Raw genomic sequence first — 20272 nt, 5'->3', positions numbered from 1 at the left:
GGCGGGCGGGGGGGCTCCGGGCAGCGCCAGCCGCTGAACACGGTTTGGAGCCGGTGACGTCTGCTCCGGCATCGCCGAGGGAGAAGAACGGGCGGCAGAGCGCGGGGCCGGCTCCGGGCAGCTCGGGGTCCCTGCCCGCCATGCGCCCCCCGGGCCGGCCGGGGGGGCCGCCGGGGGCCGGGGGGCTCCGCTGAGCCCCAGCCATGGGGCCGTGCCGGTGGCCGCTGCTCTGGGGCTTCCACGCGGTGCTGGTGCAGGTCGCCGCGCTCACGGCGGGGCAGCGCCCGCAGGAGAGGAGCCCCCCGCGGCCGGCGGGATGGTCCCCGGCCCCCTCATCCTCGTGGGCGCCCACCGCGGAGCCGGGAGCGCCGGGGGACAGCGAGGGCTCGGCGGCAGCGCTGGCGTTCCTGCGCACGGGCGATGCCGAGCGCCTGGCCCGGGCCAACTGCAGCGGGGCCGTCGCGGCGGGGGCCCCCGGGCCCGGGCCCCCCCCGGCGCTGCGGGCAGCCCTGAGAGCCGCCCCCGAGGCGCTGGCCCACGCCGCCAACTTCCTCAACATGCTCTTCCAGACCAACGACATCCGCGAGGCCAGCGTGGCCGAGGACGTGGAGTGGTACCAGGCGCTGGTCCGCAGCCTGGCCGAGGGGCACCCGTGGGTGCGCAGGGCGGTGCTGGCCCTCGACGCCCACCCGCTGGCCCCCAAGCCCCGGCTGATGCTGCAGGCCACCAAGGGGGACGGGCAGATCCTGCTGCAGGACGTGTCCAATGCCGCTCCCAGCCTGGGCAACCTCAGCTGGGACAACGAGTGGTTCAACGCCCTCAAGTCGCAGCGGGTCCCGGCGCTCCGCAAGCGGGTGCTCAGCAATGACCTGCGCAGCCTGGAGACCCCCAAGTGGCAGCGGGGGGACAGCTACGTGGGGGACGCGGGCCACGTGCGCTGGTCCCCGCCGTTCCTGGAGTGCCGCGAGGGCCGCTTCCTGCCCACCTGGGCCGTCACGCTCTCCTCCGCCTTCTACGGGCTCAAGCCCGACCTCAGCCCCGAGTTCAAGTAAGTGGAGCCCGGAGGGGTTTGGAGGGTGTCAAAAGGGGTGGGGGTGCCCCGTGTGTGGGCTGGGGGTGCAGCTGGATGTGTCACCCACACCGGGGGGTCCCCGGTGCCCTGCCCGTGTTCCTCGGATTGTGCCTGCAGGTGCGCAGGGGTTTGTACACATCCCCAGGCACGGGGGTGACCCCATGTCCCCCATCGGTGTCCCCTGTGCTGCCCACCGTGCGCTGCCACCCCCTGTCACTGCTGCGTTGGGGGTGGGTGAGCCCGGCTGGGACCCCTCCCGGGACTGGGGGGTCCCTGCTGCACCCACTGCACGGGGAGCCGCAGTGGGGAGGGGAGGGTCAGCTGGGATCAGTCCCAGAGCGGGGACACGGGGACACGGCCCCATTCCCACCCCCTGCGCTGACCCCGTCCCTGGGCACAGGGGGGTCGTGCGGGTGGACGTGGAGCTGCGGGACGTGGCCATCGACCAGTGCTCCAGCGGGCCGGGCTGGTTCTCGGACACGCATCGCTGTGACCTCAACAGCACCCAGGTACCGGGCCCTGGCACCCCGCGCCCCATCCCCTCCCCGCCAGGACCGGGGTACCCCGCTCCCCACTACCCGGACCCCCGGCCGGGCTGCCCGTGCCCCGCGTCCCTCCCTCCGGGCTGAGCTTTATCCTCTCCCGGGCGATCCATCTGCTTCGCTCAGCTGCTCCCGCACCGCGGTGAGAGGTTTATTGTGCAAATCTTCCCTCCCCACCGCCAGCCGCGCCGTGTGACCCGGCTGCTCCCTGCCCGGGCACCGCGGGGACGGTGGGGACGGGCCTGGCAGCCGGTGGCAGCATCACCGCGGTGCCTCCAGCCGTGCCCGAGCGTTTCGGGGCTTGGCACAACCTGGCAGGGCACACCCCGCAGCCGCCCAGCCTTGGGTCCATCCAGAGCTGTCCCCAGGCGGGAGAGGCGTCGCCAGCTCCTGTTTGCCACCAGCGATGCCTTCCAGAGGGCCGGGCTCGGCGCCGGGCACCCCTCCAGGGAACAACAATGCCCAGCGGAGCCGCCAGCGCGGCCGCCCGGGGCAGGATGCGGCCGGGGGGGATTAGGGAGCAGGGCCCGGCCCGGGGCTGCCGTCACGGCTGGGCAGGATTAGGGCGCTCGGCTGCATTAGGTGTCCATTTAGGTTTTAGGGAGGGATTTGGGGCCAAGCTTTGGGCTTTAATTCTGAAATGTTTAACCACTGGTTCCTCACGGCTGTGGGGGAGGCTGGCGTGGGGTCAGGTACCCGTGAGCTGGGGGCTGCTGGAGCCCCTGGGGCAGGGGGATTTGGGGACAGAGGGGACACAGGGGGTGGGGGACGTGTCTCAGGCTGTCTCCTTCAGTGTGTCCCCCAGGAGAGCCGCGGCTTCGTCCTCGGGAGGTACCTGTGCAGGTGCAAGCCGGGTTTCTATGGGACCGGCGGAGTGGCCAGCGGTGCCTGGGCAGGTGGGTGCCACCAGGCCCCGGGGTCCCTGTTGTCCCCAGTGGCACACGGATATAGCAGTGGGAGCCAGGGCTGGGGGGCTTTGGGGACACAGACCACGTGCCCTGGTGTGGGGGGTGCCACCAGGCCCCGGGATGTGCTGATCCCACCCCAATGCCATGACCCCACCCGGCCACCGCTCTGTCCCCAGGTGTGGCAGGGACAGAGGGGGGGTCCCGGCTGGGGTGCCAGCCGTGCCGCCCAGGCTGTGCCACCTGTGAGGACGACACGCCCTGCCTGATCCAGGAGGACCAGGTGCTGCGGGCAGCGGTGCTGTCGTGCCAGGCCTGCTGCATGCTGGCCATCTTCCTCAGCATGCTCGTGTCCTACCACTTCCGACGGAGCAAGGCAAGCTGTCCCCCTGCTCCACTGCCCCCCAAACCCTGCAGGGTCAGGGATCCCCTGCCCTGGCCCTGTCCCCTCCGAGGCTGCGGCCTCACGCTGGTATCCCTGCAGAGGATCCGGACATCAGGAATCATCCTGCTGGAGACCATCCTCTTTGGGTCCCTCCTCCTCTACTTCCCTGTGAGTACCCAGCTGTCCCCAGGGCTGGAAAGCTCCAGGATGGGTTTCCAGGATGGAGCTGCCCCACGCAGGGCACGGTTCCACCTAATTGTTAATTTTGCTGGCACGGTCCCTGGGGGCTGCCGTATAAACCTTCTCAGAAAACCAAATCCCTTTTCTGCCGCTGCCTGCGGGAACTAATCCCTGCCCAAATCCCCTCTCCCCTCCTGCACGAGTGCTGCAGGGTCACGGGGGAGGGTGGCACAGGGCTGGCCTGAAAAGCAGGTGGCTCCCGAGGCTGGGGCAGGTGGGATCCAGCCCGGATCCCTGTGTCCCACGCTCCAGGTGTTCATCCTGTACTTCAAGCCGAGCATCTTCCGCTGCATCGTCCTGCGCTGGGTGCGGATGCTCGGCTTCGCCATCGTCTACGGCACCATCACCCTCAAGCTCTACAGGTAGCTGGGACGGGGGGCTGGGGGCTCGGGACCCCCACAGAGGGAAGGGTTTGGGTGCTATGGACACCCATGCTATGGAGGGCTTGGGGGGCCTGGGGTTTTGGGACCCCTGTGGTGGGGAGGGCTGGGGGCTTGGGACCCCCACAATGGGGAGGGCTGGGAGCTCAGGGCCCCCAGAGTGGGAAAGGTTTGGGACCCCCACAAGGGGATGGGTTGGGGTCTCAGTAGGATGGGAGGGGGTCTCACTGGGATGGATTGGGGTCTCACTGGGACAGGCAGGGGTCCCAGTGGGATGGATTGGGGTCTCACTGGGACAGGCCGGGGTCCCAGTGGGATGGATTGGGGTCTCACTGGGACAGGCAGGGGTCCCAGTGGGACGGGCGGGGGTTCCAGTGGGATGGATTGGGGTCTCACTGGGACAGGCCGGGGTCCCAGTGGGACAGACTGGGGTCCCGGCGGGACGGGCGGGGGGCTCACCCTCCCGCCCTCGGCAGGGTGCTGAAGGTGTTCCTGTCGCGCACGGCGCAGCGCGCTCCCTACGTGTCGAGCGGGCGGGTGCTGCGGCTGCTGGCGCCCATCCTGCTGCTGGTGCTGTGGTTCCTGGCCGCCTGGACCATCGGCATGCTGGAGAACGCCCGCAAGAACATCCCGCTGGTCATCCGCGCCCAGACCAGCCGCGGCCTCCACTTCTCCCTCTGCGGCCACGACTGCTGGGATTACATGATGGTCATTGGTGAGACCGGCCCCCGGCGTGGCCTGGGGGTCCCCACGGCCCCCAGACCCCACCCCGGGAATGTGGGGCTTTCATTCCCTTGTCCCTTTAATCTTCCTGAAAGGTGCAAGGACCTGGGATCCCCATGGACCCCCTCCCATAATTGTGGGGCTTGCACTCCCTTGTCCCTTTAATCCTCCTGAAGGTTTTAAGGAGGGTTGGGGTCCCCCAGCTGCCTCCCACCCTCCCCCCTGAGCATCCCCTGGGGCTGAGTCCCCAACTTTGGTAAGGCCGTGCCGGGGGATGCTCCAGACCCGGCTCTGACCCAGCACATTCCAGGGTGAGAGTGGTGGGCAGCAGCTGAGCGCCCCAAAAGCTGCTGGGGCTGGGTGTGGCCGCTCAGGGCGTGTCCTGCTCTGCCCCACAGCCGAGATGCTGTTCCTGCTCTGGGGCAGCTTCCTGTGCTACGCCACGCGTGCCGTGCCCTCGGCCTTCCACGAGCCCCGCTACATGGGCATCGCCCTCCACAACGAGCTGATGGTCTCTGCCACCTTCCACGTGGTCAGGTAGGGCCAGGAACCGAGGTTCCCACCCCGGGGATGCTCAGGAACCGTGCCAAGGTGGGGAGGGTCTGCGTGCTCTGGATCTCCAAAGGAAAGGGGTTTGGGTGCTCAGGCACCCACAGTTGGGAGGGTTTGGGTGGCCAGGCAGGGGGAGTTGTGGGGTCTGGAGGTGGGGAGGGGCTGTGGTGGGAGCTGGCACTGCCCTCCTGGTCCCTCCCAGGTTCCTGATTGTCCCCTCGCTGCACCCGGACTGGACTCTGCTGCTCTTCTTCGCTCACACCCACGGCACCATCACCATGACCCTGGCCCTGCTCTTCATTCCCAAGGTATTCCAGGGAAGGAACAGAGCTGGGAAGGGGTTGGAGCACCACAAGAGGCTCAGGGAGCTGGGGGGCTCAGCTGGGAGAAGAGGAAGCTCAGAGGGACCTTCTGGCTCTCCACAAGTCCCTGACAGGACCTGGGGAGGGTCAGGCTTTGCTCCCAGGGAAAGGGGACAGGAGGAGAGGGAACGGCCTCAGGCTGGGCCAGGGGTGGTTTGGGTTGGATACTGGGGAAATTTCTCACGGAAGGGGTGATCAGGCACTGGAACAAGTGGACTCCCCACCCCTGGAAGGGCTCCAGAATGTGGGGATGTGACGGCTTTGTCAGCGCTGGGGGAACAGCTGGACTCGCTGACCTCGGAGAGCTTTTCCAGCCTCCACAATTCCCTGATTCCATCGCTAACACTGACCCAGAGGCTCGGGGAGCTGGGGCAGGACCCCCGAGTGACTCCCCGTGTCCCCGCGCAGTTCCTGCACACGGGCTCGCCGCTGCGGGAGGAGATCACGGCCGAGGTGTACGAGGACGAGCTGGACATGCGGCGCTCGGGCTCCTGCATGAACAGCAGCATCGCGTCCGCCTGGAGCGAGCACAGTCTCGACCCCGATGACATTCGGGTGGGTGGCACACTCAGGACCTTCTTTTGACGCTAGCTGTGCAGAGTAAGAGGTGCCTTTCGCAATCTTTTCCTGATGCAAACCAGAGGGAGGGGACGAGGGGGTGCAGGGTGACCCCACCCGGGTGGGCTAACCCGCTGCGTCCTCTGGGCAGCGCGGGGGGCTTTGGGGACACCGGGACAACCCGGGGCTCGGCGGGGCGGTCCCGGCCGCAGCCCTCGCTGTAGGCGCTCTCCTCTCTCCCTTTTCTCTGCCGCGTCCCCCCGCCCGCGGCGCAGGAGGAGCTGAAGAAGCTTTACCGACAGCTAGAGGTGCACAAGACGTGGCGGATGGCGACCAACAATCCGCACCTGGCCAAGAAGCGCAGCTCCCGCCGCAGCCTCGCCCGCTCCATCCTGCGCCGCAGCGGTGCCGAGCTGGCCGAGAGCGCGTCCCGCCGCAGCAGCGGCGGGGACCGGGCGGGGACCCCGTCCCGCCGCAGCTCCTCGGCCAAGCGGCTCGTGGATGCCGCCGGGACCAGCCTGAGGATGCGGGACGAGAGCTCCCGGCGCCGCTCCTCAGCGCTGCGCAAGTCCCGCAGCTCCGAGGGGCCCCCGCGGGAGCCCCGCCGAGGGTCGCCCAGCCCCAGCCCGCCCGAGGAGCCTCGGCCGGCGGCGGTGACCGACTTGGAGCAATCCGACAGCGACTCGCTGGACGCCGCCCCGCTCCTGTGCAAATCGGCCAGCGCCCAAAACCTGGCGGGGCACTGGCAGCGACCCCCGGGCCGCGCCCCGCCGCTGCAGAAGTCGCACAGCGTTGTCACCGGGGCGCGGGAAGCGGCGCTGCTGGCCGCCCGCAGGGCCGCCCGCGACCAGTGGCACGGCGGCCGCCACCTCTCCGCGCCGGCCCCGGGGGTCCCCAGCGACACCGCGACAGCCCCGAGCCCCGCCGAGAGGGGCCCGCAGGAGGACGCGGCCGCGCCGGGCGATGCCAAGGGCCACAAACATGTCACCTACGCGCCCATCAAGAGCGTCAGCGTGGACAGCGCCCACCCGGGCAGGAAGGTGCGGGTGACCGTGAAGAAAACCCCCCCTCCGCCCCCCGTCCGCTACCAGAGCCTGCAGCGCTCGGGGACGCTCGGGGACGGCCCGGAGCCACCCCCGGGCCCCCCGGCACAGGCGGGAGAGGCGCGGGGGACAGCAGGGGACGACCCGGAGCGCGCGTCCCCCCCGGCAGGGAAGGGCGGGCTGCTGACCCCGACCGCCGCCCCGGCACACGTCTGCCCCTGGGAGCTGGTCCAGGACGAGATCCTGGGCAGGAAACAAAAAGCGGCCGAGGCAGCGGAGTCGGGGACCCCCGGTGACACAGCGGCCACCAGCCCCGGCCCCAAGCCGCCCCCCACGAAGAGCTTCCGCAGCCTGGGACTCGCCATCAAAGCCCTCAACCGCTCCAGGGGGAAGAGCATCCTGAAAGGGAAAAGCGAGGGGAGCCTCAGGAAGAGGGGGAGCAGCAGGAGGGAGAAGTCCGGCCTGGCAGAGGCCTCGGCCGGGTCCCTGGGGGGGGTCAGCCCCGAGGGGAGCGGGCAGAGCCTCGAGGCCCCCGCCCTCCAGCACAACAACAACGCCGCCACCCCCGGGGAAGCCGCGGACTGGGGCGACAGCGGGGCAGGAGGACAATGGGACAGCCTGGCCGCGGGGACAGGCGATGGGGACAAAGCGGCAGAGGAGCCCAGCGCTGCCCGAGGGGACGCGGGGACTGGTCTGGAGCCACCCAGCGCGGGCCAGCAAGGAGCTGAATGTCCCCCGGAGGTGGCACGGGGACAGCCCCAGGAAGGGGACGAAGCTCCGGCAGCGGATCTGGAGGACGTTGCTAAGGTCACAGCGGAGGAAGGGACACTTGAGGAGCTCGAGAGGACCGGCAGGTCCTTCCAGCCCCGGGACCCCCCGGAGGAGGAGCAGCGACCCGCAAAGCCCACCCCGAGCAGCGGGGCCGAGGTTTGTCCGCCCCGATGGCTCGGAATGCCGGCAGGAAGGGGAGCCTTGCTGCGCCAGGAGGCGATCGCTCTCCGGGAGGACGGAGGGACCCCAGAGAGCCCGGACAGGGCGCTGGGAGAGGGGAGCAGCCAGCCCGAGCCCGAGCCGGGCCCTGGAAGGAGCCGGAGCGGGGCCGGGAGCGCGCAGGGAGAGCTCAGGGCTGCGGGAACGCGGGCAGATCCCAGCTCCAGAGCAGGAACCTGCCCGGGGAAGGGCGGCACTGAGGGGGATTCTCAGCGCTCTCCGGGAATGGAAAAAGCACCAGGGCTGCCGAAAGTGGCCCCGGAGCAAGCGGAGGGCAGGAGGGCTGAGGTGTGCCCGTGGGACAGCCGGGAACAGGGAAGGAGTGTCCGAGCAGAAATCTGCCCCTGGGACACAGAGGGGGCTCTGCCGGAGCAGGGACCCCCCAAAGCTGGAGGTGTGGAACAGCCTGGGATGGGGCTCGCAGGGAAAGCCCCAGCTCTGCCCAAACCCTCACCCCAGCGGGCTGGAACCACGGAGACCAAAAAGGCAAACATCTGTCCCTGGGAGGTGGAGGATGAGCCGCGCCCAAAACCAGAGATCTGCCCCTGGGAAGAGGCTGCAGCTCCGTCAGGGAAAGAGAGATTGAGGCAGGACACGCGTGGCACTCCCAAAGGGGAAGAAAAAGTGGGATCCAGAGCACCAGAAAAAGGAAAGCAGCCCCCAGCCAAACCCCTGCCCAAATCTCCTTCAGGGAGATCCCAGAGATCAGAGAAGGCAGAGATCTGTCCCTGGGAGTCTCAGGGCTCTAAATCCAGTGACAAAGCTGAGATCTGCCCCTGGGAGACTCAGGGCTTTAAATCCAGTGACAAAGCTGAGATCTGTCCCTGGGAGTCTCAGGGCTCTAAATCCAGTGACAAAGCTGAGATCTGTCCTTGGGAGGTGGCTGAGCCTCAGCTGGAGAAAGGAACAGCCCCAGGAAAGGAGAGACTCCCACCAAGAGAAGCCTCCAAAGCTCTGGAGAAGGGAAGCAAAGACAGAGAGTCCATCTGTCCCTGGGAGAGCCTGGACACGGAGCAGCCCCCGGCCAAACCCCTCACTGGGAGCTCAGCACTGCCCAAAGCAGCCCCAGGGAAAGCCCAGAGCCCAGAGAAGGCAGAGATCTGTCCCTGGGAGTCTCAGGACATTGAATCCAGCAGCAAAGCTGAAATCTGTCCCTGGGAGGTGGCTGAACAGCCCTCAGGTAAAGAGAAATCCAGACAGGACAAAGAGGATCCATCCAGGGTGAGCAAAAGCCCTTCCACAAGTCAAAGACTCCTGAAGGAAGTGGGAGCCTCTTTCTCTTCTGGAAAGAAGGACCGAGAGTCCATCTGTCCTTGGGAGAGCCTGGACACGGAGCAGCCCCCGGCCAAAGCCCTCACTGGGAGCTCAGCACTGCCCAAAGCAGCCCCAGGGAAATCCCAGAGCTCGGAAATCTGTCCTTGGGAGAGTCAGGACCTCAAATCCAGTGACAAAGCTGAGATCTGTCCTTGGGAGGTGGCTGAGCCTCAGCTGGAGAAGGGAACAGCCCCAGGAAAGGAGAAACTCCCAGCAAGAGAAGCCTCCAAAGCTCTGGAGAAGGGGAGCAAAGACAGAGAGTCCATCTGTCCTTGGGAGAGCCTGGACACGGAGCAGCCCCAGGCCAAACCCCTCACCGGGAGCTCAGCACTGCCCAAAGCAGCCCCAGGGAAATCCCAGAGCCCAGAGAAGGCAGAGATCTGTCCCTGGGAGGTGGCTGAACCTCCCTCCCCGCAGCCAAAGGCTGTCCCTGCTGGGGGCCCCAGGGGGGACAAGCGCATCACGCGCCAGGCAGCGCTGGCCAGCCCGGAGAGATCCCTGGAGAGCAGAGACAGAGCGTCCGTCTGTCCCTGGGAGAGCCTGGACACACAGCAGCCCCCGGCCAAAGCCCTCACTGGGAGCTCAGCACTGCCCAAAGCAGCCCCAGGGAAATCCCAGAGCCCAGAGAGCCTGAAGGAAGAGATCTGTCCCTGGGAGTCTCAGGGCTCTAAACCCAGTGACAAAGCTGAGATCTGTCCCTGGGAGTCTCAGGGCTCTAAATCCAGTGACAAAGCTGAGATCTGTCCCTGGGAGTCTCAGGGCTCTAAATCCAGTGACAAAGCTGAGATCTGTCCCTGGGAGTCTCAGGGCTCTAAATCCAGTGACAAAGCTGAGATCTGTCCCTGGGAGTCTCAGGGCTCTAAATCCAGTGACAAAGCTGAGATCTGTCCCTGGGAGGTGGCTGAGCCTCAGCTGGAGAAAGGAACAGCCCCAGGAAAGGAGAGACTCCCAGCAAGAGAAGCCCCCAAAGCTGTGGAGAAGGGGAGCAAAGACAGAGAGTCCATCTGTCCCTGGGAGAGCCCGGACACGGAGGAGCTGCCCCTGAAATCTGCAGTGGGGAAGGAGCCATCCAAGAAATCCGACAGCACAGAGAGCAGGAAACCCCAGATTTGCCCCTGGGAAGCAGCAGACCCCATTGGGCTGGAGGAGGAAATCTCCCAGCCAGGTGTGCAGCCACAGGGAGCCCAAAGAGGTTCCCCTGCAGGGATGGGACAGCCGGGAGCCAGCGCTGTGTCTCCAACACTTCTGGAAAAATCCAGGGGCAGATCCCAGGGGGAGCACAAGCCCCTGCGCCGGCTCCTGCCCAGCATCCAGCAGCCAGGGGTGGGCAGCAGCTCCAGCCCTGGCGCTGGCCTGGCTGAGGTTTGTCCTTGGGAAGCTGGAGAGGCTCCAGCAGCACCGGCCAAGCCCGGCTGGGACCCGAGGAGAAGCTCGGAGGTGTGTCCGTGGGAGGAGGAGAGCACGGAGCCCTCCCGGACCCGCCCGGGGCAGGGCAGAGCCCGGGATGGGGGCGGGCTGTGAGCGGATCCCAGCGCCCGTGGCTCCATCCATCCAGCCGTGTGTCCATCCCCTCCATCCCTCCTGATCCTCCCTGCCCAGCCCCGGAGCTGGACTGGGGGGTCTGGGCTGTGCGGCTGAAGGACCCGGTTGTGTAATTTTGTGTAAATACAGGAAATAAACGGAATTCTCTACCGAGTGTGCTCATGGAGGCTCACTGTCAGGTGGGGAAGAGCTGGGATATCCCCAGGGAAGGGGCTGAGTGGCAAAGGCTGGAGAGGGGCTGACTGAGGAAAGGCCATTCCCCCAAAAAAGAGACATTCCACCCCAAACCCCTTTTCATTCCGAGACAGGGCTGGGGAGCCCCACAGAACCCCAGGTTTGGAGGGAAGGGACCTTAAACCCCATCCCGGGACACCTCCCACTGTGCCAGGCTGCTCCAGCCTGGCCTTGGACGCTGCCACAGCTTCTCGGGGAATTCCTTCCCAATATTCCATCTCTCCTGCCCTCTGGCAGAGGGAGCCCATTCCCTGTGTCCTGGCCCCTCATCCCTCTCTCCACCTTTCCCGTAGCTCCTCCAGGGAATCCTCAAGGAGGTCACCCCAAAAATGCCCTTTTCCAGCCTGAACAATCCCAATCCTCTCCTCCCTCTGGGCTCAGGAATTCCATCCCCTCCTGCCCTGAGATCCATGGAGGGATCTGAGCTCCCACACTCAGCTCCTGTGTGCGGCAGAGACTCCAGGGAAGATTTTTTTTTAGGAGCAGAGGGATTGTGACACCCCTGTGACATCCCAAAGGACATGGCAGGGATTCCACTGCTGGCTCCTCTCCCAGCTCAGCACAAAGAGGAGGTCCTGCCCTCCCAAAGGGAACACTGAGGAGCAAAAAGGAGCCACAGCTCCTCTTTTTACAGCTCTGCAAAATCCCTCTCAAGGAAGAAATAAAAATTCCCCAAACTCTCCCACGCTCTGGAAGTGGCTGAGTGAAAAAGCAGGACAAGAAGGAGAAAAGGGTTTGTTCTTGGATGAGCAGGGAGGATTTTCCTCTGTGAGTGAGGAGAACTGGCTGAGCAGAGCAGGAATAGAGAAGGGGGGGGAAGAAAAAAAAAAAAAAAAAAAAAAAAAAAAGTGTTTTCCCAACCCAGGAAAAACAGGGACAGCTGCAAATGTCACCGTGTCCACAGGATGGTGCCAGTCCCTCAGCGACAGCACCAGCTCTGCCACCAACGCCAGCCCCTTGTGAGGAACCAAAGCTGAAATTAAATCCAGTGATCAGCTGTGCTGCAGCTCCTCTGGGGAACCCCAAGGGTTCACCCCCTCAGCCCAGAGCTGATTCAAAGTTTTCCTGGTTTCTGTTAGAAAATAGGAGTTTGGGAATCTCAGAGACAGATGGGAAAAACGGTGCCAACAGCCTCTGGAGACATTTTAATGACTGAGCAGCAGCTCTGCGACCCCTCCCATGGAGGTGACAAATATTCCAAGGGCTCTCCCCTGGAATTCAGGACAGAGGGTGGCCTGTGGATGCTCCCAAGGCTCCTCATCCTCGGGGAAACCCAGCGAGGGCGAGGCTGCAGCACAGGGAGCCTGGGACGGAGCCGAGCTCTTCCCAGAGCTCCTCCAGACCCCGCTCCCAGCCCCTCTGGCTCCCTGAAGGACAAATCTGCCGTGGCTGGAGCCCACTCCCGAAGGCACAGCCACGTCCAACACATTCCCAGTCCTCCCTCCTGGCCTCTTTGTCCCTGTCCACGTTCCAGAACTTTCTACTTCACTGTTTCATGCTCCTGTGAGGGATCCGGGGCTGGGCCAGGAATCATCACGGTCTGCAAAAGTAAGGGACAAAAATCAGCAGGGAAAAGGGGAGCAGAGGGCTCTGGAAAGGGAAAAAGGGGGATCAGATGGACACAGGAGAAGGGAATGGGATGGGAAGCCTTCAATTACACTGGAATTCTTCCCCCCCTTCTCCACGATCTGTTTTTAGTAACACAGGGAGGCAGAGACACTTACTGAGGCCAGGCACAGGGGGAAATAATTCCCAAAATTATCCCAGACTTGCCCTCAGCCCCCCATCCAGGCCCTCAACCTCACAGGGAGCAATTCCATGGACATTCTGTGGATAAACCCCCCACCTTCCCCTGCAGAATGATTCCCAGGGATTTGCATTTTCCAGCCTTTTCCCACCTTAATGATGGGATCCTTGGGTGGGGCCCACTCCGGGATGATCTTCCCATGCATCCTCCAGGTTCCATAGGGGTTCACCAGGTACCTCTCAAACACAACATATTCCAGAACATCCTTGGGAATGTCCTCCCCGCCGCACATGAGCCGCCCAAAGCGGTCATAGATGGCCAGAATCTGCCAAAGACCCAAAAACAGCCCAGGATGGATGGGGCCTGGAGGGACCCGCGATGGTGGGAGGGGTCCCTGCCCACGGGATGGGGCTTAAGGGATTCTCTGCTGGGCTGGCAGCAGGTTGGGCTCGGTGAGGGAAGATGGAGGGATGGAAAGGCTGGGACTATGGGGACTGTCCATCCTGGAGCAGGCTCCTGGGTGACCCAAGTGACCTCCCAGGAGAGGCTGGGACAATGGGACTGTCCATCCTGGAGCAGGCTCCTGGGTAACACAACTGTGACCTCCCAGGAAAGGCTGGGACAGTGGGACTGTCCATCCTGGAGCAGGCTCCTGGGTGACCCAAGTGACCTCCCAGGAGAGGCTGGGACAGCTGGGACTGTCCATCCTGGAGCAGGCTCCTGGGTGACCCAACTGTGACCTCCCAGGAAAGGCTGGGACAGTGGGACTGTCCATCCTGGAGCAGGCTCCTGGGTGACCCAAGTGACCTCCCAGGAAAGGCTGGGACAGTGGGACTGTCCATCCTGGAGCAGGCTCCTGGGTGACCCAAGTGACCTCCCAGGAAAGGCTGGGACAGTGGGGACTGTCCATCCCAGAGCAGGCTCCTGGGTGACCCAAGTGACCTCCCAGGAGAGGCTGGGACAATGGGGACTGTCCATCCTGGAGCAGGCTCCTGGGTGACCCAAGTGACCTCCCAGGAAAGGCTGGGACAATGGGGACTGTCCATCCTGGAGCAGGCTCCTGGGTGACCCAAGTGACCTCCCAGGAAAGGCTGGGACAATGGGGACTGTCCATCCTGGAGCAGGCTCCTGGGTGACCCAAGTGACCTCCCAGGAGAGGCTGGGACAATGGGGACTGTCCATCCTGGAGAAGGCCCCTGGGTGACCCAACTGTGACCTCCCAGGAAAGGCTGGGACAATGGGACTGTCCATCCCAGAGCAGGCTCCTGGATGACCCAAGTGACCTCCCAGGAAAGGCTGGGACAGTGGGGACTGTCCATCCTGGAGCAGGCTCCTGGGTGACCCAAGTGACCTCCCAGGAAAGGCTGGGACAGTGGGACTGTCCATCCTGGAGCAGGCTCCTGGGTGACCCAAGTGACCTCCCAGGAAAGGCTGGGACAGCTGGGACTGTCCCTCCTGGAGCAGGCTCCTGGGTGACCCAAGTGACCTCCCAGGAAAGGCTGGGACAGTGGGGACTGTCCATCCTGGAGCAGGCTCCTGGGTGACCCAAGTGACCTCCCAGGAGAGGCTGGGACAGCTGGGACTGTCCATCCTGGAGCAGGCTCCTGGGTGACCCAAGTGACCTCCCAGGAGAGGCTGGGACAGCTGGGACTGTCCATCCTGGAGCAGGCTCCTGGGTGACCCAACTGTGACCTCCCAGGAGAGGCTGGGACAATGGGACTGTCCATCCCAGAGCAGGCTCCTGGGTGACCTAACTGTGACCTCCCAGGAGAGGCTGGGACAATGGGGACTGTCCATCCTGGAGCAGGCTCCTGGGTGACCTAACTGTGACCTCCCAGGAAAGGCTGGGACAGTGGGGACTGTCCATCCTGGAGCAGGCTCCTGGGTGACCCAAGTGACCTCCCAGGAGAAGCTGGGACAGTGGGGACTGTCCCTCCTGGAGCAGGCTCCTGGGTGACCCAAGTGACCTCCCAGGAGAGGCTGGGACAATGGGGACTGTCCATCCTGGAGCAGGCTCCTGGGTGACCTAACTGTGACCTCCCAGGAGAGGCTGGGACAATGGGGACTGTCCCTCCTGGAGCAGGCTCCTGGGTGACCTAACTGTGACCTCCCAGGAGAGGCTGGGACAGCTGGGACTGTCCATCCTGGAGCAGGCTCCTGGGTGACCTAACTGTGACCTCCCAGGAAAGGCTGGGACAGTGGGACTGTCCATCCTGGAGCAGGCTCCCGGGTGACCCAAGTGACCTCCCAGGAAAGGCTGGGACAGTGGGGACTGTCCATCCCAGAGCAGGCTCCTGGGTGACCTAACTGTGACCTCCCAGGAAAGGCTGGGACAGTGGGGACTGTCCATCCCAGAGCAGGCTCCCGGGTGACCCAAGTGACCTCCCAGGAAAGGCTGGGACAATGGGGACTGTCCATCCCAGAGCAGGCTCCTGGGTGACCCAAGTGACCTCCCAGGAGAGGCTGGGACAATGGGGACTGTCCATCCCAGAGCAGGCTCCTGGGTGACCCAAGTGACCTCCCAGGAGAGGCTGGGACAATGGGGACTGTCCATCCCAGAGCAGGCTCCTGGGTGCCCGGGGACAGCGGGGGTGTCCCTGCAGCCCCTCCCTGGGGTCCCGGGCTCACCTGGCGGCTGTGCAGCCTCACTGTCACCTGCCCGTAGAGGTTGCCCCGGTTGAGGATGCTCTCACAGCGCACGTGCACCACCCGGGGGGGCTCCAGGGACTGCAGGAAGCTCCAGTGGATGGTTCTGTACCTGCTGCCACGCACCAGGTCCTGGCAGACATCGGGCTAGTTACACCACGGGCGGTTTGTTCGCTCCTCCCTGCCCAAACCAGCTCCCCTCTGCTGCCTCCTGGGCTGTGCTGGGGTTTTGTTTCAACCCTTGTTTGGAGGGATTTGAGATGGAATCTAGGCTTAGACGTTTAGGTTTTATTTATGTTTAGGTCTGGATTGTTATTGTGTTTCATTTATGTTTAGGTTTACATGTTTACTATTTTATTTATATTATAGGCTGTCAGTTTCACAGTATTTTAGTAAAAAGTTACAAAACAGTTACCTATATTTCTATACAATGTCTTTTTAAATTTAAATTATTTAACTAAGAAATTATATTTATTTTTATTTTTAACCTAACTAATTACGAAGTCCACAACGCTTTTCTAATTATAAAATACTACTTAAACTTATGTGAAGAACAACAATTACTTACTGTTCCAAAACTTCCATTTTGCCTTATATACATTGTTCTATTTTAAAATTTTAAATTTTAAGCTTTTTACTTAGTGATATTCCACACTTCTAATCAAACTACACATTTGTAATCTTGTGTTATTAATCAATTTTGGAAGTTTTTTTATGGTCCTAGGTCAAATATAGTATTTTCTTGTGGGTCTGTGCTCCCCAGCACAGAAAGTTTAAAATTTTCATTATCTAGGGTTCTCACACGACTCAGTTTGGATGTTCATGGGAACAAGGAGAAACACCACAAAAATTCATTGGCTGTGGATGAATTTTGGGTTTTCCCTCCCAGCTCCTTGCTGAATCCAGAAAAAAAAATAAGGCATTGCCAGGTTTAGAAAGCCTTAAAAAAAAAGGGAAAATTCCATTAAAAATGAGGCAAAGGATGAACTGTAGAGAGTTTGAAATGCCATGGAAGTGATCCAGGCACCAATCCCCGCTCTGGGAACACAGGGAAGGGCTGGAGCTGTGCCAGGGTGGGTTTTAGGGAAAAGCTCCTCATCCTGAGGGATTCTGGGCACTGCAACAGCCAGGACCCAGCCCTGGGAGGGACTGCTGGGGCTGTGCAGGGCTGGTCCCTCCCAGTGAGACCCCCAGGAGCCCAGGCACTCACGGGGTAGCAGCGCTCCGTCACCAGGGAGTGAAGCTTCTGCTTGTCAAAGCTGCAGAGGAACACCCGGGCACCCCAGCTCAGGAAAGGAGGTTCCTCAAAATCCCTGCTGTCCCCTCAAATCCCTGCAGTTCTCCCCACAAATTCCAGCTTTCACCCAGCTGCCTGCTTTCCCCTCACAAATTCCCCCTTTCCCCCCTCACAAATTCCCCCATTTCCTCCCCACAAATTCCTGCTTTTTCTCCCACACAAATTCCACCTTTCCCCCCACACAAATTCCCCCATTTCCTCCCCACAAATTCCTGCTTTTCCCCCTCACAAATTCTTGCATTTCCCCCACACAAATTTCCGCTTTTCCCCCCACACAAATTTCCGCTTTTTCTCCCACACAAATTCTCAATTTCCCCCACACAAATTCCCCCATTTCCTCCACACAAATTCCCCCATTTCCTCCCCACAAATTCCCCCATTTCCTCCCCACAAATTCCCCCATTTTCCCCACACAAATTCCCCCCTTTTCCCCCTCACAAATTCCCCCATTTTCCCCACACAAATTCTTGCATTTCCCCCCTCACAAATTCCCCCATTTTCCCCACACAAATTCCACCTTTCCCCCTCACAAACTCCAGCTCCCCGTGGGTCAGGAAGGGCCTCACTTTGCCAGGGAGTTGTGGGCCTCAATAAATATCTCCTGGGCTTTCTCAGGGAAGGTTTTGGTGCTGAAATCCGGGTCGTGATCCTTGATCTTCCGCAGGCTGGGAAGGAGAAGATCAAAGAAAGAACAGGATTGGAGCTGTCCTGGATGTTTGGGTCCTACAGGAGTCAATCCCAGCTTTTACCAGCTGAGAACTGGAGATCCCCCACTAAGCCAAAACCTTCAGGTGGTCATAAAAGAGCCAAATCCAAAGAATCCCAAAAAAATTGGGAGTGCACAGCGTGGCTGTTCCCAGCAGGAGAGGTGGGAACGCCAGGGGAAGGGGAACAACAACAAAAATGGGAAAAGCAGGGAGGAAACAGACCTTTAATGCTAAAAATCATCCAGAGATGCCTCAGCCCCCTCACAGAGGGGGTTTGGGGGGGGTTGAGAGGATGTGGGGGAGTCTGGGGGGTCCTGGAGGTGACCTGGGAGGACTCAGGGGGGTCCTGGGGGGGGTTTGGGGGAGTTCTGAGGGGATTTGGGGGGGTCTGGGTAGACTGGAGGTGACCTCGGGGTCCAGAGGAATGTCCTGGGGGGGGTTTGGGGGAGTTCTGAGGGGATTTGGGGGGGTCTGGGTAGACTGGAGGTGACCTCAGGGTCCAGAGGAATGTCCTGGTGGGGACTGGGGGGGTCCCAGGTGTCCTGGAGGTGACTGGAGGGAACACAAGGGGGGTCACAGGGGGGTCCTGGGTAGATGTGGGGGGATCCCAAGGAGTTTTGAGGGGATATGGAGCATCCTGGAGGGACACAGGGGGGTCCTGAAGAGGATTTGGGGGGATCCTGGGTGTCCCAAGGGGGGTCACAGAGGGGTCCTGGGTGGGTTTGAGGGTGTTGTGAGGGGATCTGGGGTTCCTGGTTGGCCTGGAGGGGAGCGGGGGAGGAATAACTGCCATGGACAGAGCCAGGACAGGGCACGAGGGGTGAATGAAGCTCACTAGCGAGGGAGGGGTACGTACGCCAGCTGGGAGGCCGCTGTCTGCCTCAGCTTCTGCATCTGCTGCTTCACGCCGTCCTTGGACAGCGAGGTCAGGCGGGCATCGCCCTCGGGGGGGACGTAGGGATCCATGATCTCACCTGGGGGGGGGAAAGCAGCTCAGGAGGAGGCTCAGAGCCCAGGGAAAGAAGATAACTTCTCCCACTGGAGCATTTCTGAGAGAGAATTCCTGGGATAAGCTCGCCCACAGATGCTGCTTTCTGCTTTTCCTTCAGCCCAGGGAAGAGGGAGGAAATGGCTTCAAAATTAAGTTTAAAGGGGATTTTGGGAAAGAATTCCCCCCTGAGAGGGTGGGAAGAGGCTGGGATGGAATTCGTAGAGCACCCATAGCTGCCCCTGGATCCCTGGAACTGTCTCAGGCCAGGCTGGACAGGGCTTGGAGCAATGTGGGACAGAGGGAGGTGTCCCTGCCCTGGCACGGGTGGCACTGGAGGCGCTTTCCCAAGCCAAACCCCTCTGGGATTCCAGGATTCAAGAACAAGGCACCAAAAGCTTTGGAGATCAGGCAGGGAGGCCTGAGTGGGGAAGGAATCCAGCCCGATTCTCTCCCACGTCACCCCGGCCAGGCTGCCGTACCCGTGCAAGCCAAGAAGAAGGTGCGCTCCATGCGCTCGTCAGGGAAGATCGGCGCCGCCGACCGGAGCCGCCTCTCCCTCTCCTCAGGGCTCAGCTCCCGGGCCCACTCGGGCAGCCGCGGGCCCTTCCTCCTGCTCCTCACCGGCACAACCACGCAGGGCGGCAGCGCCCCGGGACGGAGCAGGGACTCGGCGGCCTGAGGGGAGCCAACAGCAGAGCCCGAGTGAGCCCAGCACCGCCAGGCCTGAACTGATTTCCCCTCCCGCCTCGCACGCGCCACGGCTCCCCGCGCTCTCCCTCACCCTCAGCGCCCACCCCGCTCATCCCGCGGCCGCACGGCCGCTCCCCGGCGCCCCTCACGCCGCTCCTGCCGGCCGCACCTTCCAGCAGAGCCGCGGGGCCGCACGGCCCAGCCCCGCCGCCATGGCGGCCGCCATCTTTGCCCCGCCACGGGGGATGGCGGGAGCGGGGGGCGGGGCCGAGATGCGCGCGGAGGAGGGGAAGGTGTGGGCGGGGCCGCGCGGGGCGCGCGCGAGCGAAGGGGCGTGGCCGGCGGGAGCCCGCGCCGCGCCCGCGAGTGGAAAATTCCATCGGCTGCGGAGGCCGGGGGGGCGGGGCCAGCGCAGGAGGCTCCGCCCACCCCCGAGCGCGGAGGGGGGACCCCCGTGCGTGGTGCAGTGCGGGGGGCGGGGGGTCCCGGGCAGTGGGGGAGGGGGGATGGCACTGCCCCCATCCCCCACCGAGTCACGTGCGACAGGCGGGACCCCCACCCTGCCCCATGCGGGGGATGCTGCGGGGGCCGGAGCCCCCCCAGACCTGCAGAGAGCCCCCCTGGATCTGTAGTGACCCCCCCTGGACACGCACAGCCCCCCCGGACCTCCAGATTTGTCCCCCCAGACCCGCAGGACCTCTCTGAGCACGCAAAGCTCCCCCCCAGATCTGCATAGCCCCTCCCATGGGCACGCAGGACCCCCTCCCCGGATTTCCAGAGCCCCCCGGCCCCGCAGAACCCCCCCCGGTTCCTGCACCCGCAGCAGCTCCCTGGGGTTTGTGCCATGCTTTAGGGATTTCCCATCGCAGCAGCCGCTGGTGGGGGAGGGATGAGGAGGGCAGGGGTCCCTCCGGATTTCCCCGGGACAGCCCAGGATGCGGCACCCCCGGGATGCTGCCAGCAGCGCGGGGGGGCTCGGGGGTCCCTCCGAATATCCCGGGGACGATCCAGGATGCGGCACCCGCACCCTACAACACAGACCGGCTCATCCCAAACCCTCTTCCCTCGAAACCCCGTCCCTGGGAGCCGCCGGGACACCCTGGGGATGCTCATCACCCGCCCACGCCCGCGGGGCGAGGCCCGGCCCGGCCCTCGGAGCCAAAGGCGAGCCCGGCCCGGGGGTGCGAAGCCCGGGGGCCCCTCGGGGGCGGGGGGCTCGCCCGGAGGCTCCAGCCGCGCTCGCTGCGCCTGGCCCCGCTCCCAGTTTGCTTTGGGGACTGTTGATCTTGGCTCCGAGGACGCGTTGCTCCATCGGACAGCTGGTTAATGTGTAGTGACGGCTCCGCTGTGCC

The 20272-nt window shown here is 63.4% G+C and overlaps 2 protein-coding genes across 3 annotated transcripts; one reads left to right on the top strand and one right to left on the bottom strand.

Annotated features, from left to right (window-relative positions):
• Positions 1 to 203: 203 nt before the first annotated feature.
• Positions 204 to 10757, top strand: GPR179 (G protein-coupled receptor 179). Its single transcript, XM_059869522.1, has 11 exons — positions 204 to 1048; positions 1473 to 1581; positions 2408 to 2510; positions 2699 to 2895; positions 3004 to 3072; positions 3397 to 3506; positions 4001 to 4239; positions 4646 to 4784; positions 5002 to 5107; positions 5570 to 5716; positions 5995 to 10757. The coding sequence occupies exons 1-11, from the start codon at positions 204 to 206 to the stop codon at positions 10585 to 10587; spliced, it is 6657 nt and encodes a 2218-aa protein (XP_059725505.1). The 3' UTR covers positions 10588 to 10757.
• A 1215-nt stretch (positions 10758 to 11972) lies between these two features.
• MRPL45 (mitochondrial ribosomal protein L45) lies at positions 11973 to 19236 on the bottom strand. Of its 2 annotated transcripts, none has more exons than XM_059869404.1 (8): positions 19090 to 19236; positions 18710 to 18905; positions 18096 to 18213; positions 17099 to 17197; positions 16446 to 16494; positions 15218 to 15367; positions 12741 to 12914; positions 11973 to 12382 (listed from the first exon to the last, which is right to left on the bottom strand). In XM_059869404.1, the coding sequence occupies exons 1-8, from the start codon at positions 19144 to 19146 to the stop codon at positions 12323 to 12325; spliced, it is 903 nt and encodes a 300-aa protein (XP_059725387.1). In that variant the 5' UTR covers positions 19147 to 19236; the 3' UTR covers positions 11973 to 12322. The 2 variants fall into 2 exon arrangements, with proteins under 2 accessions (XP_059725387.1, XP_059725388.1); XM_059869405.1 differs by lacking the exon at positions 19090 to 19236 and adding an exon at positions 19025 to 19048.
• Positions 19237 to 20272: the final 1036 nt, after the last annotated feature.

This window comes from Haemorhous mexicanus, chromosome 28 (assembly GCF_027477595.1).
Source record: "Haemorhous mexicanus isolate bHaeMex1 chromosome 28, bHaeMex1.pri, whole genome shotgun sequence".
In the NCBI taxonomy this organism is placed as follows: Eukaryota; Metazoa; Chordata; class Aves; order Passeriformes; family Fringillidae; genus Haemorhous; species Haemorhous mexicanus.
This window is presented reverse-complemented; position numbering and strand designations above follow the sequence as displayed.

Excerpts from the sequence above, each read along its gene's own strand:
- GPR179 (XM_059869522.1), top strand. The coding sequence starts at position 204 with ATGGGGCCGTGCCGGTGGCCGCTGCTCTGGGGCTTCCACGCGGTGCTG. Across the intron at positions 1,582-2,407 it reads GTGACCTCAACAGCACCCAG|TGTGTCCCCCAGGAGAGCCG; the intron begins GTACCGGGCCCT and ends TGTCTCCTTCAG. Across the intron at positions 3,073-3,396 it reads CCCTCCTCCTCTACTTCCCT|GTGTTCATCCTGTACTTCAA; the intron begins GTGAGTACCCAG and ends CCCACGCTCCAG.
- MRPL45 (XM_059869404.1), bottom strand. The coding sequence starts at position 19,146 with ATGGCGGCCGCCATGGCGGCGGGGCTGGGCCGTGCGGCCCCGCGGCTC. Across the intron at positions 17,198-18,095 it reads ACAGCGGCCTCCCAGCTGGC|CCTGCGGAAGATCAAGGATC; the intron begins GTACGTACCCCT and ends TCTCCTTCCCAG. Across the intron at positions 16,495-17,098 it reads GCCCACAACTCCCTGGCAAA|CTTTGACAAGCAGAAGCTTC; the intron begins GTGAGGCCCTTC and ends GTTCCTCTGCAG.